Source organism: Choloepus didactylus, chromosome 8 (assembly GCF_015220235.1).
Source record: "Choloepus didactylus isolate mChoDid1 chromosome 8, mChoDid1.pri, whole genome shotgun sequence".
Lineage (NCBI taxonomy): Eukaryota > Metazoa > Chordata > Mammalia > Pilosa > Megalonychidae > Choloepus > Choloepus didactylus.
This window is the reverse complement of record NC_051314.1, coordinates 114,362,485-114,378,624: the sequence shown is the minus strand read 5'-3', so window position 1 is coordinate 114,378,624 and position 16,140 is coordinate 114,362,485. Positions and strand designations below refer to the sequence as shown.

The following is a 16,140-nucleotide window of genomic DNA, read 5'->3' as shown; positions in this document are numbered from 1 at the left end:
CCTTCTCATAGGTATTTTTCTAGATAATTTAAGAGGCAGTCTGAGCAACAGTTAAGATCGGGTACTCTGAAGACAGATTGCGTGTGTAGGTGTGTGTATGTTAATCCTGCACTACTATCTACTAAAGGTGTAACCTTGAACAAATGGATTCTCTGTGCTTCAGTTTCTTCATCTACAAAACAGAGTAGTTTTAATGATTTAATGAACTGATATATGTAAAACTGTTATAAGAGTGCCTGGCACAGAGTGAGGGCTCTATAAATGTTAGTTGAATTAACTATGACGTAGGTGTTCCAAATGTGGTGACAAAAAATGACATTGCATCTTTGGGTGGTTGTTGTTTCTTTTTGTTTAAAACCATCTGAACATCTTATTTTAGTGCCTTTTAAAGTCTGTGCATTGAAATTCACAAGCTGAATTATTATTCGTCCTTTAAGTTCTCTGACCTTGAGGCTTATTGACTGACAGGACTGGAACGTGCTGCTTGTGAGGTTTACATTACATTATAAGTTATCTCACCAAGTCATTTTGGCTTCTGGTATAGTTTCAGTCATAACAAGGTGCTGGGACAGGCTCACCTGGTTTGAAAGCACTGATGGTGTACATTCCTTCTCCACTCCATGTTCAGTGACATCACAATGTTAGCTTTAAATCAGCCGTGGTAAAAGTACTTACACATCACAGAAATTGGCAAATGCTACAAATCAGAGTTTTGTTCTAAAAAAGAAAGAAAGAGAGAGTAAGACGGCCAGTTGTTTAACATTTACCACCACACCACTGGACATAAATCCATTTAAAACAGATGAAAAGATCATTTCAGAGCTCAACAAAATAAATAAAATGAATAAAATAAAATTCAACTTCTGTTCTTTTCCTACTAAATATTTATACCAGGATGATCAAAATATTATATATCTGTTTTAATTACAACCCGGTTTTAGCCCTTTTCATGTTTTATCCCAGTAGATCACCAGTTATCTAATATCATTAATCTCAAGTTTTAAATTTCAATACTATTCATAAAAATTCCCTTCTACTATAATCATTTTGAAATTATTTTCAACAGTTAACTACCACTGATGTAAAAAGGTTTTTAAGTTTAATTTCTAATTTGAGTGTTGTAATTGTTAAATTCTAAGTATCCTCAATTTAAAACCATCTTTTAAACAACTCCCCTAACAGATTAACAGATTAATTGTTGTCATGGTCCAGTCCAATAATTTCATATTGATCCAAATGCTACATAGGTATTAATGACCTTCGTGTGCTTTAATTGCTATCTTAGCATTCTTTGAAATAAGATGATTATCAGTGGTCTGTTATCATGCTATTGTTTCTTAAGAAACTTTGTAGTTCCATTTACTCAGAGTAGGTCCCAAATCATCTGAGTTTTCTTGAGGGAAAACATGCTTTCCAGTATCTCTCCAAATGTGAGTGCCTTAAGGCATTTTTGCATCCTAAGCACCTAACATAGCAGAGACTCAGTTTCAGTTGAATCAAAAGATCACATTTAAAATGCCATCAAATTTACTTCTTGACCTGAGAAAATGCAATTTTCTGAAGTTAAAATTATTAAGGTCCTGCCATATTCAATTACTCTCACTGGAAATTTACCAGAGGTCTCTTACATAGGGATTCCAGGGATGAAACTCACAATTTGGTACAATATAAGACTCACAAAGGCTTCTGCCAGTTACAAACTCAATCCTAGGCAAACTACACCTAACATTTGAATAGAGTTTTGGATTTTACTAGGCACTGTTGCTCAGACTGTTTCCAGAAAGAAATTTGCTTTGTCACTCCATTCTATTAACATTTCTCCCTCTTCTACTTCACCTTGTCCCGCCACTATGTTTTATCTTCCTTTATATCTGCTTTCCCACCCCCGCCATTATAAGTAAAAACATTTTATCTGGTAATAAACATGAATTTTCTTCAAAGAAAGATTTTGTAGATTTTCAAATTAGAAGAATGAAGGATGATTGTAAAAGGAAGAAATGTTTATGAGAGAGAGGGAAAGAGAGAGGGCAGAATAGATGGAGAGAGAAAACAATTAAATAGTACAGGGATTCTGTCTTCCTGCACACAATGAGCCTGTGCCCCACTGTGAACAAACTGAATTTGAGACAGAAGACATAAGTGTTGATTCCTCAGTTGGTCTAAGGTCCAATGTGCCTGTCAATATAAGCATCTCATAGCCCTGATTCTGAATCTAGTAGGTCTTTAAGAAAGGTTACAAATGGCTCCTAAAAAATGAGCCTACCATAAGGAATTCATCCAGTGCCCAAATGAAGAAAAAGTACCCTTCTCCTGTGTTAGGGGAAAAAGCTCATGGCATTAAACTTAGTAAGAATCAATATATCCATCACAAGCCTGATACATAAATTTTGATTGTGCGTATATTAATTTAATGGGCCATTTAAGTTTTTCAGAGGCAACTTGGACTATTCTTCATTTCCACCTTTAAAAATGGTTTTAGAATGTAACCCTTACTGAAAATGTGATACCACAAATCCAATTTTCATTCAAGCATTATAGCATTGCTAATCTCTTCCTCATATAAGAACCAACTTCTGTTCCAAGCATACACCAGAATTCCATGCAAAGCATTTAACTCCCTTCCCCTAAAACTTCTAGTAGCTCGAAGGGTAAAATCGTGTGGTTTCACAGGAGCTGACCAGTCTCTCTTCCTGTTCTCGTAAAATACCGATTTACTATAAACTCATGTCAGACTTAGGAAAGTAGGACTGATTATTTTGAAGAGGTAGCTGTTTCAACTACTCTTTTCACATAAGAGAGTTGATATGCCTGAGCCTAAGGGGAACTCCAGAGTCAGTATCTAAAGTTATTAAGCTGTTAAAGATCAGGGACTTCAAGCACACAGGCCAGACGGTGGGGAAAATGTTGTGCGCTTAGATTATTGGTAAGGCTCTTCTCAGTTAATAGTTACAGAGGGCTTGGAGCTCTCACAGGGTGTTAAATGTTCTTTTTGTAATAGTACATGCACCATTACATTCTCATTATATTATACATATGAGGTTTCCTGTGTCATCTAATTATGCAAGGTTCTATCCTATCCAATGGAGATTCCAAATTTGTCTTCTCAATTAACTCATGGATATTAGGCGAGAGACTTGTTCTCTCTGTTGAACAGCAAAATGTACTCTTCTGAAATGTGGGTCATGTGTGATATCAGAAAAAATGTAAGCTTAAGCATTCCCCATCGTACTCTGTAGTTATTTATTTGGATGCTAATATCACCATGCACTGTTATGGGAGTCTGAAACTTTTAGTAATCTTTAAATCAATATATCTTTAATATCACTATGCTTTTCTCTGGAGACAAAAACACTGAAACTTGTGAATTTGAAAATAATTTTAATTATAAAATGAAAAGGTGCCTTCTTACTGAGCCTTGCATTTCAGTTCAGTGTACAAATACATTTTTCAGACCCTCAAGTCTTTCAAACCTGGGGCTAAAATTTGAATATGTCCATTTACTGAGTAACATTTGTACAAGTAAAATATGAAATGAACTACTCTATAAAAGGAAGAAATGTCTGTGTTTACAGAGTCCAGCAGACAGATTCCACTGTTATGAATCATTGACAGTGCTGTCTTTCCACTTCACTCTTCATATTCCCTGCCTCTGTCACCAATATTAAAATGTGCAGCTCTTCTCAAATTGCTGTGGATTTGATGCAGCTCATCATGAGGAGTGGCACAAAGCAAGTGCTCCTTACTGTGGTCCTGCATCATGTGGCACTGCAGGGGAGGGATCAGTTCCTAAAGGAAATAGTCAAAATTACCTTTTAAAGCCTCATAAATACTTGTTAGGCATTAGCTTAATTAAACCTCACAGGAATTCTTTGAGGCAGGTACTGTTATTTTCTCTAGTTTACACTTGAAGAACTGAAACAAAGAGCTAAATAACTTGACCAAGGTCACAACCAGCAGGTGGTGGAGCCTTGAGAAGAAGCCATTTCTCAATAAGCCCAGCACAGTCTGTCTTCCATCCAGCACTGGGATGGATGGCTGTTTCCTTAGTACCAGATAACTTGCATTTATCACCGTTATATATATGTATATATATATCTTATCTTTAGAAACTAGGATCAGATTTCTTGTAAGATGATTGCACTGTGAGAAGCATGCAAAAACTAAGGCCAAGTATGAAAGCAGCAGAGTCCCTTTCCCATCTATGGGCATATTCTCTTTAAGTGAAAAGTCATGCCAAATTGCTCATTCTTTTTAAATTCTTAAATGTTTCTTACACTTCTAACAGGTATAGTTAAGCTAATATAAGTTAAATGTTCACAGGATATGATTCCACTATGGTTCATAACACACAAAGAACTTTCTGTTGAACTTAGTGTGGCCAAAGACCACCTTGAATTGTTGAGATGAAGCCCAATGGTGTTATCTAGACTGCATAATTCACATTTGAGGAAATTGCTGCTATGAATTATCGTGTCCTTACCTTAGATGCCCAGTTCTTTAAAATTGAATGTCATTCATTATTTGATTGTGTACATATCTGTTTAAGGAATAATTAAATGAAGAAAGAATGCTCATTTTACGTATACAGCAATTCAGCTATTTCAGAGTTCATCCATTACAATTAACATGCTTTGACTATTCCCTTAACAGTGTTATTGTAGAACAGAGCAGTCTCCACTGTGAGGAATGATAATATTGGGACTATTTCATGACAAGTGTATCATGAACAGGACTTTAAAGAAAAGGTTGGACTTAATAGGGAAGAGAGGAAACGGCAGCCTATGTTAGAGAGTACTGTGAATAAAAGTGTGGAAGCAGAAGATAACCGTGTGCCAGAATCTGTCCTTCTGCTATCTCTGCTCCACCGCAGCAGCCAAGCACTGCAAGAAAGCATCACACTGCTGGGCAAACACATCGTCACTGCGTCAAATGGACCATTCTCATGGTCTGGCAATCCTATTACACTTTTGTGGTTAACTCACTATTTCACTCTCCACAGCAGCTTGAACTTATCCTCTCAGGAAAAACCTCAGATCTCTCCTGCCCATTATTCCTCATTGCCTGCTCTATTCAGGTAATCACACCTCCTACTTTATTAAAACAATGTACCCCATCAGAACAGAGCCTACTTTTCTTCCCTAAACCAAACTCTCAAACGTACATTAGTACCTAAACTTTTCTTCTTGATATAATAGAAGATCAATTTCTCCTTTCTAAAGCCAGTCCCCCTACCTGCACTTCAAAGCCATTTCCCTCACACCTTTTGACAAAACTTATTCTGTCAATAATTAATTTTTTTCTGGCTTATGAATCCTAGCCCTCTCAAATACACCTTCCCACCAGTTTTTAGATATGCTTGTCTCTCCAATGTTTAAATAACCTTACCACAAAACCCCTATTCTCCATGTCATTTCACTCCCCTTCACAAACTTCTTGAAGGAGGTGGGTAAACTCTCCTATCCTCCATTTCCTTACTTCCCATTCAATCCATAACTCCAGTCCATTCTTCCTACTTGATAAGATCAGCAATGATGTTCACAATGCTAAATCTAACAAATATTCCTTCCTCATTTTACCTGGCTTAAGAGCAAATTTCAACAGTGTTGACTATTCCTTCTCAAAATACTTTTTTTCTCTTACCTTCTGTGATGCATCACCCTCCAGTTTTTCTCCTACTTCTCTGATTTTCCTTCTCAGTTTATGATTCAGGCTGATACACTTTACCAAGCCATAGCATTTTATATTCCCCAAGACTTAATATTGACTCTTCTCTTTTCATTCAAAAGTCTACACCAAACTGGTATCATCTGTAGCCAAGGCTTCTGTAACACCTATATGCAGATGACTCACAAATTTTTAATTAAACCATTTATTATAAACTCAGACATAACATATCAGACTTATGAAAGTAGGGCTGATTATTTTTGAAGAGGTAGCTGTTTCAACTACCCTTTTCACATAAGAGAGTTAATATGCCAGAGCCTAGGAGGAACTCCAGAGTCGGTATCTGTTAAGCTGTTAAAGATCAGGGACTTCCAGCACTTCTCACCGCTCTCAGAAATCTATAAAATAATCATATCCAGAATCTTGGAGAATAATAATTTCAGGGAAAGAATGGACATTAGTTAATAAAATAATTCACTTTGACAGCAGAATGACAATCAAAACAAATACGTTTGTTCTCCGAGTCTTCCCACATAAATGTTAAATTACAACAAGCCTTAATTTTTTACTGTTTGAGCTGTTTATTTACTATTATGTTTATTTACTGTTCTATCACATATAATAGAAAACTGTCAAAATATTGTTCATGACATTAAGAATATATAAATTGAACATAAAATGCTGCCTCTACCCTTGAAAATCATATAGGCCATTTAAGAAAAGTATCATAAGAAACTTCAAGAGACTATAAAGAATATAAGTGAAGAGATAAGGCAAAGTAAGTTAGAAATCAGCAATGGATAAGTTATTCAAAGAAGACTTGTAGAAAAAAGTTCTTAATCGTGATCTCTGAATCACTATTAGAGTGTTGTGTGAAAGAGTGAAAGCAAGAGTGAGAGAAAGCAACATGACCAGATGTGGGAAACAATACAGGCAAAAGTACAGCAGTAAAAACAGGTAGGACTTAGGGAAGCAATGATAAAACCTCTAATCTTGGCAGGGAGGCAGGGGGATATAGGATAGTCATGATAAGAAATTTACGAAGTGTGTTTGTACAGATACAAATGAGAGATTTTCAACATGATTCAGAATGCAATAACAATGTAGATCCTGAAAGATTAAATAATTTCCAATCTTCCCTCTTGCCACAACCAATTTATATCTCAGCTTTGTAAGTATTGCTTAAACTTCAGAGATAGGCTGTAATACATTAATTCTATGATCTAGGAGTAGGGTTGAGTTTGAGTAAACTGATAAACCACAATACAACTAAAACTCCTACAACCTATTGGCAAGAGCTGGGGTTTTGTTTTATATGTGTGGCATGTTTCCATTTTGGGAAAGTTTTAGTCTTACTCTTAATTGTAAAAATTCCTCAGAAGTAAGCCATGAAAATCATATATAAAATATGAAAAAATAAGAACTAAAAAAATCTTGTTAGGCATTTTTTTTCAAATGCAGCATTTTATTTTGTTTGACTGATTAAAAATTTAGACTGTGATAATGTTCAGATGCAGTTAAAATTTTTCTACAATATTATTTTTAGCTTATATTTTCTCTCATTTGGATATATTCCTTTGGTTCATTTCACTTTCTGCTATGGCATTTCTGTGTCTGATTCATAAAGGTAGTCATCGTGGAAGAAGGAAATGTTATATTACATGAATTTGCATATAACAGCAGAAAATTCCCAAGAAAAATCGACTTGATCCATCGTATTTTTCTCTTTTGCAGAGAGAAAAGCATATCCATTACAGTGGAAGAGAAATTTTCAGGAAGTTGTAAAATTTAAGATTCTTCTAAAATTATTTCCAACATTCCATTAAATATAATAAATATAGTGTAGATAATAGGATTAAAAAAAAAACTTGGAAAACTGTCGCATATAAAATTAAGGTATTTTATTTTTCCTTACTATGGAAGTCTGGAATATTTCTAAAATGCTACTGGTAGCAATAGTAATGACCACCTGGATAACTGATATATAGAAATTGCTTCCCAATTCTAAGGTCCACTTAACGGCTTATGAATTGGGAGTAAATTAAATCTTGGAGGAAGAGAGGAATTTTACTGATGACATTTTTGAAGAGAGAGGAATGTTTAGCTGTGATGGCATTGAGCTCTGAGAACATTCACAACTGTTTGGGGACTAATAGTAACAATATCTAACATTTTTTGAATGTCCACTGTGTGCCCCATTTTACATAGTCAGGGACTGCAGCATAGAGATCTTAAGTAATTGATCAGGTCACAGAACCAGTAAGGGGTAGAACTGTGATTTGAACCCAGGCTGAGAGGCTGTCTCTGGGCCTACAGCCTGTGCCCTCTGCATAGAACCTCTAATTGTAGCAGCTCACAAGTGTGTAGCCCTCTATGTGTCAGGCACTGTGAATTAGGCATCTGTGTACATTTTCTTAGTTTATTCTTATAGCAGTTCTGAGAGCTAGGTATTATTTACCCATTTTAGAGATAAGGAAATTGAGAATTATTTGTTAAGGTTGTACAACTTGCAAATAGCAGGGCCAGGATTTGAGCTTATGCTGTATCTCATTCTTTCAACATTTGTTCCCAGCTTGGCTGGAGTAAAGGGTTTGTAAAGTAGACTGATAGAAGATAGATTGGATAAGTCTGCAAAGCCCAGACACAAAAGGATTTTGAGCAAAAATGTAATAATTTAGACTTGATACTTGAGACACATTCCTCAATAGGTGCTCAAAAAATTTGTTAAATGAATGGATATAAAGCTGAATGAGGGTATCTGGTATACCAGCCTCTCCTTCTCTTGATATTCAGTAGTAGTGTGAGTTACCAAAACAAACAAAACACCTTCAGCAGAAGCAAGGTTGTTTATTTTCTTTAAAATACTTTGGAAATTTAGAGTTCCATGCCCTGGTTCTGCCGCAAATACCTCAGTTGTGGCTTTCTGATTTCAATATCCACACTTCCAAAAAGTCTACTTAACTGAGGAAGATTGGTGAGATTTCCTATTGTATCATATTTTATTAAAATAGCTAAGCATAGCAACAGGAAAGATCACAGGCGCAATTAAGAGACTCCCTTAATAATCCATGAGTTTTTTCAATTACTGCTTCAGTTAATCTTGGTTTTATCTAGAATGCCAGGCCCAAATTCTTAAAAAAGAATGTTTTGTTTCAATTGATTCAATGAGTCTTTAGTTTTAAAATATTTTTTTCTTCAAAACTGAATTCCCGTCTCCAATGCTTCTAGAGAAGCTTAGGTCAAATAGGTATCAAAACTCCTTCTTCGTTCATATTCAATGAGTGAGATCTTGAAGAAATGTGTTTTCAGTCCTCCCTCTGCTCATAGAGTCTCTTTTAGAAGTGCTAACACTTCATCTCCAGTCCCTTCATGTCTCAACTAATATCAGATAAAACTGGCAAAGGTGGGGAAAGTGGGAACAATTTCTTTCTGGCCTGTGTGTTCCTTTTTTCCACACTTTGGACTACAGGGAGAAGTATTACTTATGTTGCAACATGGTCTACTTATATTTGCTTCCTTCTCATCTATATTTTTACTGGACCTGTTATGAAATGAAATATAGATACCTGTTTTCCCTTACTAAGCATATGACATTGAATTGATAATATCCATTTAAGTCATAGATTGCCTTCGGAAAGAACTAGTCATTGCAATACCTTAACTTTGACCAGAATTTTTTTTTCCTAAAGGGTCAGCTTATCCTCTAAAGAAAAACAAACAAACAAAACACTAAAGAGGTCAGCACATGATCTCTTCCATCATTTCAAAATATAGCAGAATAATATATTTGCTATAAAGATTTTGAATAAATATAAAGCTTTATTACCTTTGTATTATTTTAAGAATGGATAATATTCCTATCCAAATGTAATTTGTAATTAAACATCTGAGATATCATAAAGTTGATATCATAAAATAACTTGTCTTTCCCTCTCTGTTGCAGCCCACCTATATTTCCAAAGCCTATAATTAGCAAGTTTCTCCAGCTGTACCACAATGAAGCAGGCTCATCCGTAAGAGTAGAGAGAAAATAACAAGAAAATCCAAATGGAAATAAGTTGTGTTGACTGCTTAATTTAACCCTGCAAACTATTTCTCCCCTTGCTTATGGTTGCTATTGTTTTTGGCTTATAGGGACCGCGCTCCTTTTATTTTTACTTCAGAGATGGAGTACTTCATTACAGAGGGTGGAAAAAACCCACATAATTTCCAAGATTTTGTGGAGCTTTGCTGTCGAGCTTATAATGTTGTCAGAAAGCAAAGCCGACTGCTCTTGAACCTGCTAGAAATGGTAAGTCCCTTGGGGAAATAACAAAAATAATAAGCTTCATTTACGTCTCTCTTTCAGTAGTCTATTTTTGCTAATGGCTTAGAGTTCCCCAAAGAGCTACTCAAAACAGAAAGGAATGGACAAACTAAAAGCACCGTTGTACAGCTTATAAATGCATTCCTTAACAATTCAATACATTAGTAGAGAGTTATTGTCTCAAACATTCCTGTTCGCAACAATATTGATGCATTCAGGAGATGTCTTAGTATATTTTGACTAAGGTTCAAGGTCAGTATCTATAAACTTTAGAAAATAATGCCTTTGGTTGCCCTGGGCTTTAGGATTTTTCAAATGTGCTTTAAAAATGCTGTCTTATTTACATATCATGGCAACTGATGATGTAGACTGGGCAAAGATTTTTCCTGGCTTTCCCTCACAATCTCTGCCTTCAGTCACTTTACAGTTTTCCAGATTAAGAAACTGAAGGTCAAAATGTAGAGTCTTATATGGTGTGTGAATAAAACGTTTTAAAAAAAAAAAAAGTGAAGTCTTAGTGACTCAGCTAGAGAGTAATACATTTAGTAGTTTACATCAGGACTAATGAGTCATGGTCCTACACACTCTCTGTCGATCAACAGGGAGAAATTCAATGTTTCATTCCATTGTTGATCCAAAGAGATGGAGACCAGAGATGAAGAATGAGGAGAGAGGGACTGGAAATCTGATAACTATATCTTCTGGGAGAGGCATGTGGTAATTTCTTTGTGCATGTACCTAGTCACTAGTAATTGCAGCAAAACTGTGAGAGACGAACATATCTGTGACTCAGCTGGTTTGGGGTTTGAGTCAATACTCTCATCAAAAATAACTAGTTTAGAGTCTTCAGATGACAGTAATTCTGCAAGATGTTAAGGGCACAGTCTTGGTGGTTGGATCTTCCTGGGTTTGAATCATAGCTTGGCATTTTACTGGCTATATTCTCCAGAGCATGTTATTTAATTCCCAAAAGACTCTTTTCTAATCTATTAAATGAAGATAGTAGCATCTACCTTATAGGATTGGATAATGGATAAATGACGTAATAGTGAATGCGTTGTATGGGCCAGGCCAAGTGCTTTATGTGTATTAACTGATTTTACATTTCATAATAATCCTATTGGTAGATAATGTAAAGTAATTAGCACAGTACCTGCCATATAGTTGGGTTCAATTAATTTATTATTATATTAAATCCTTGCTAATCTATAAGAATGCTGCCCAATACCATATCCCCTAGTCATATGTGGTTATTTAAATTTAAATTTACTAGGATAGAATAAAATTAAAAATTTCAGTTCCTCACTAGCCATGTTTCAATTGCTCAATAGCTCTGGGTGGCTAGTTATACCATATTGGACAGCACAGATATAAAACATTTTGATCGTCTACTGGGCAGTGTTAAACAAACGTTGACTTTGTCATAATGAAGATTTGATTTGGATCCTTATTTTAATTTTCAAACAGCGTATCCATCTTACTTCTCTACTTTCTGCCTTGAAAAATAAAGATTTCTAAAAAAAATTATAAACCTGTAGTCCTTCACATACAAAAATGCTTTGGTTTCTTCATGTGTAAATTGGATTCATAACGTTCTGCCCAACTCCAGAATCATCAAGTTGACTTTCCAATAAGAACCAAGGGTTCATACTGGTAACTAAGCATTCTGTCTCTTAGTTCTATTAGTTCATACTGCGATTAGCATATGGCTCAGGTTGATAATCTGTGTCCAGACCACAAAGGGAATTTTACAGGGAATGAATGCATCACCTTGACTTCATTTACATAATAAATGTCTGGGCTGTATCAACAATAATGTCCCCTTGGGCTCTGGCAGATTCTAGTTCATGAATCTCTGAGCTCTTGAGTGCTTGGTATATGCCAGAAACTGTGGAGGATACATTAAGATATGAGATCCAGTCAAAGTCCTAAAATGTTCAATTTAATAAAGAAGATAAAATTCATGTACACAAGGAGCTGAGATGACCAGCATTTCTAAATGTTTATAATGCTATAAATAATTGCATGCAAGAGAGTAGTACCGTATTTTAAAAACTGCGTTAATCAGCCAAGGACAATTAAAAAATAAATCCAAAGCCAAAAACCATAAATATGGTTTATGTTCTTTCTCAGGTAACACTAAGACCATGCCAAATGACAACTGAGCATGCTAACATAATGTGAAATGACAACTTATTTTTTTAAAAAAGAGTGTAAATTCAGAAACCTATTGATGGGCTGTTTTTGTCTTTTCTACCTACCTACAAAAAAAAAAGTTTCAGCATGTCACAATATATTAAATAATCATTAAAGTAAAGAGTTTATATAATTTCATTTTATTTAAGAGAAGTAGAAAAATTGCATTTGAATCATTAAGTATTGAAATAATTTCTCATAAATAATATTAAAATCTTAGATATTGAAAGTTTCTGGTATCTAGTATAGCTAAAATCTCCCTATGTTCTAATTATTTATGTCTTAACTTTTAGGCTAAGGAGGAAAAGTTGGCAGTGAAGGACACTAAGGGTATAATCTTACATTTGGCCTTCCATAAAAATCAGTATAGAAATCAGAAGCAATGTGGATCAATGAAGCCAAAAATAAATATAAGTAAAGTAACAGTGTGTTATTACTTCAGTTTCTGGCCACTCACTTCTCTATTCTTGTCATCTTCTCATGTGTTTATCTTATGGGATCCTAAGGATATTCAAAACTTCAGTGAAGGTTTCAGGACCACTCTGGTATAGTTTCTCATAAGATTAAAACCAAGTTTAAATTTGTGAAAGATTATTTTCTACCTATACGGGTAATCTGTAATTCCTTTAATTCTCTCTCAAAGTGACTATTATTGTGCTATGCTTTTTAAAACGAATTCAATCTACTGTATCATGACCCAGTTACAACTTGAGAAATACTTGATATGGGTCATAAATTCTCTCTGCCGTGAACAGTCAGTACCCATGATTATGAGCCACAAGCATTTGGTGGGTCTACTATGGAGTTAATGGCTCATCCTTGGTACAGAGCAACATGTTTCCAGATAGCCATAGTGCTTTTTATTTGCTCCTGGGAAAAGCAGGGAAAAAATAATCCATGAAATTTCCATCTTGCTTCAAAGCAAAACATCTCTAGGAGGCCCAAGAGTGTTGCTGGCTGAGTTCACAAACATAAAAGCCTATATTTCATCACCTATTCTCTCATTAAAAAAATCAATATCAACTATTATGGAAGGCTCCCAAAGAACATAGGGACCATTCTCCCAGTTTAAAATGTTTATCATACCCATTATTGTATCAGCTATTTCCCAGCAGAAATCTTTCTAACTTCTCCACGTGGCCAGGACAAGTATCTGCTTCTCTAAACATAACTATCAAAATAGAGTTGGGCTTGATAGAAGGACAGAAGTAGAACACTTTTAAAAGAGACATCTGTTTATTACCTCTATTATCCTAGCCCCTCCCACCCTCTTATTTTCCTGGTTAGAATTATTATCCATGTAGCCTAGACTAGGAAGCAGTCATTGCTGTTGTCAGAGGAAAATAGACCAGGTGGACTCAGCTATGAGGCCAAGCTTAATCTCTCACATTCAGAGTCACAACAACCAAAACCTGTTTTCCAAGGAGTTAGGATTCCTTGGTTTGAAACAAGCTGCACTCATTAGCTGTTGTGTAATGTGTGTGTGTGTGTGTGGTGTGTGTGTGTGTGTGTGTGTGTTTGTGTGTGCGTGCGTGCGTGCGCGTGCGCGCGCTTGCATGTGTTGGCTGAGAAAGGATTCTAGGGTCTGATTCCAAAAGAGATGTTTGACAGAGTCTTTACCCAGCAGGTATGAATTCAGGACATTCAGAGAAACTAGAATACTGTCAGACCCAAGGGAAGAACCCTGTTCTTAGAGAAGGGTGAATCATGATGTGTGATAGAGGAGAAAAATTATCTCAATAAGCACAAAGATGCCTCTAGAACTCTAAGTATAAGACTGATGGATAAAAACTAATCTAGACTCAGTATGCTCTTGTGAACGTATCTCCCTACATATAGTTGATTTTGTTAAGTTTGGTAGTCATGGTTGAATTTACTACTTGTAAGCTTCCAGTGCCTGATAGGGTCAGATATTTGTTCATTCATTCATTCATACTTCATTATTCCACAGACATTCGTTAAGCTCCAACTATTTCAATATATCATCCTAGGTAATATGGACAATTCAACTTTGAATAAAAATTTCTCTTCTCAAAGAACTTAAAATCTAAGATGACAAACATACATATGAACAAAACAGTAAAAGCTAAGTATTATAAAAGAGATAGGAGCAAGATATGACTGTAAGAAATTGGTGATTAAATCTTATTAAGATATCAGTGATGCTTTGAAGATGAAAAACTATTTGAACAGAGCCTTTTAAAAGGATTTCAGAAGGCAAGGAAGCAGAGGGCAGGCAATACTGGCTGAGAGAAAAATGTAAGTATGTGTGGAAGCTTAAAGATCATGGGTATGAAATGTTTTGGAAATGGAAATAATCAAGTGTATCCAGTCTGTAGCATAGATGGATATCTATATAGACAGTAACTTTGAAATGATAGGTCACAGATTATGAAAGATATTTATGGACAGAATGAGGAATTTGGTCTTAATACATAGATACTGGAAAACCTACAAGTTTTTTTGTCTATACTGAAGGGATTACCATTGTCTATCTTAGATTTTTAGACAGATAACTCAGAGATCAGTTATATAATTAAAGAGATAGAGATTGAATACTAGGAAAAGGCTTTTCAAGAACTCTTAAGCAAGTGAAGATGAAGAGTTGAACTAGTATAATGATAGTTGCAGTAGAACGGAGGGATGAATACAAGAGACTGTTGAGATGGGTTTTTATAGAATTAAGTAATTGGCCATGAGAATCAGAAAGAGGAATCAGAGAAGATATGAATCTCTTGTTAGTTGGGTGACAGTGGCAGTGTATATGGAGATGTGAAACAGGAAAAGGAGAAGTTTTGGGGAGACGAGAATTTCCTCACATTTAGATATCATGAATCTGAGATGCTAGTAGGGCATCCATAAGGAGAGGCAGTTGGCAACTCTCCAGGACTACCCGATCAATTTCTGTGGTTTTGACTATCATCTGTATGCTGACGACTCTCAAATCCAAATCTACTCTATGTGCTTTAGACCACTCTCACCCCTCTCAATGTATTCAGTCAATCACTGATTAGTTTCCTAGGGCTGCTGTAACAAAGTACCACAACTGATGTGCCTTAAAACAACAGATCTGGTGATTAGAAGTCTGAAATCACAGTGTCAGCAGGACCATGCTTTCTCTGATGGCTTTAGAGAAGAAGCTTTCCCTGCTTCCTGGCTTCTGGTGGTGGCTGGCAATCCTTGGCTTTCCATGGCTTTTAGCTGCACAGCTCCAGCCTCTGTCTCGGTCTTCACATGGCCTTCTCCCCTGGGTGTCTCTGCCTCTACATCTCTCTTCTTCTTATAGGGACACCAGTCATATTGGATTAAAGGCCCACCCTGCTTCGGCATTACTTCATCTTAACTAACTACATCTGCAATGACCGCATTTCCAATTAAGGTCACATTCTGAAGTATTAGGGATTAGGACTTCAGCATATCTTTTGGAAGGACACAATTCAACTCATAACAAATAACCAAGTTTTCTCAATTCTACTTCTACTTAAAATCCAACCACCTATCTCTATTTCTAACCACTCCCTGTCCAGGCTCTAGTCTGGCCCCACAATAGTCTCTTTTCCATGTACAACCATGATGGTTTTTCTAAAACAAAATTCAATTCTCTTACTCCATTTAAAAACTCTTAAAGTGCTTTCTCTTGCACTTAGGATAAAATACTAAATCTTTACTGTTGCTAAAACATCCTACCTACTTGCCTTTACAATCTTATTTCTTGCTGCTTGCCTACATGGTACGCTATGTGCCAGAAAACCCTCCTGGATTTCCTTCTGCGACTAACTTGAAGACAGCATGCTCTCCTCTGTGCGTCTTTATATGCTTCTCCCTCTGCCTTGGTGGGCACAGTGGGAGAGAACAGTTTCAAATCCATTTGGTCTTATTTGGAGTTCAAATCAATCACAGCTTCACCCACCATCCATAGCTGTATTCTCAGTTTATCCTTTATTTTCAGGATTAACAGCATTGTTAGTCCCCAC

General features: G+C 35.9%; 1 protein-coding gene across 1 annotated transcript in view; it reads left to right on the top strand.

The window, feature by feature from the left end:
* Nucleotides 1-16,140, top strand: part of PIK3C2G (phosphatidylinositol-4-phosphate 3-kinase catalytic subunit type 2 gamma) — a 425,918-nt gene that overhangs the window by 318,146 nt on the left and 91,632 nt on the right. The window contains exon 25 of the mRNA XM_037846573.1: nt 9,799-9,955. Coding sequence (XP_037702501.1) covers nt 9,799-9,955 — 157 coding nt within the window. The remainder of the gene's footprint in view (nt 1-9,798; nt 9,956-16,140) is intronic.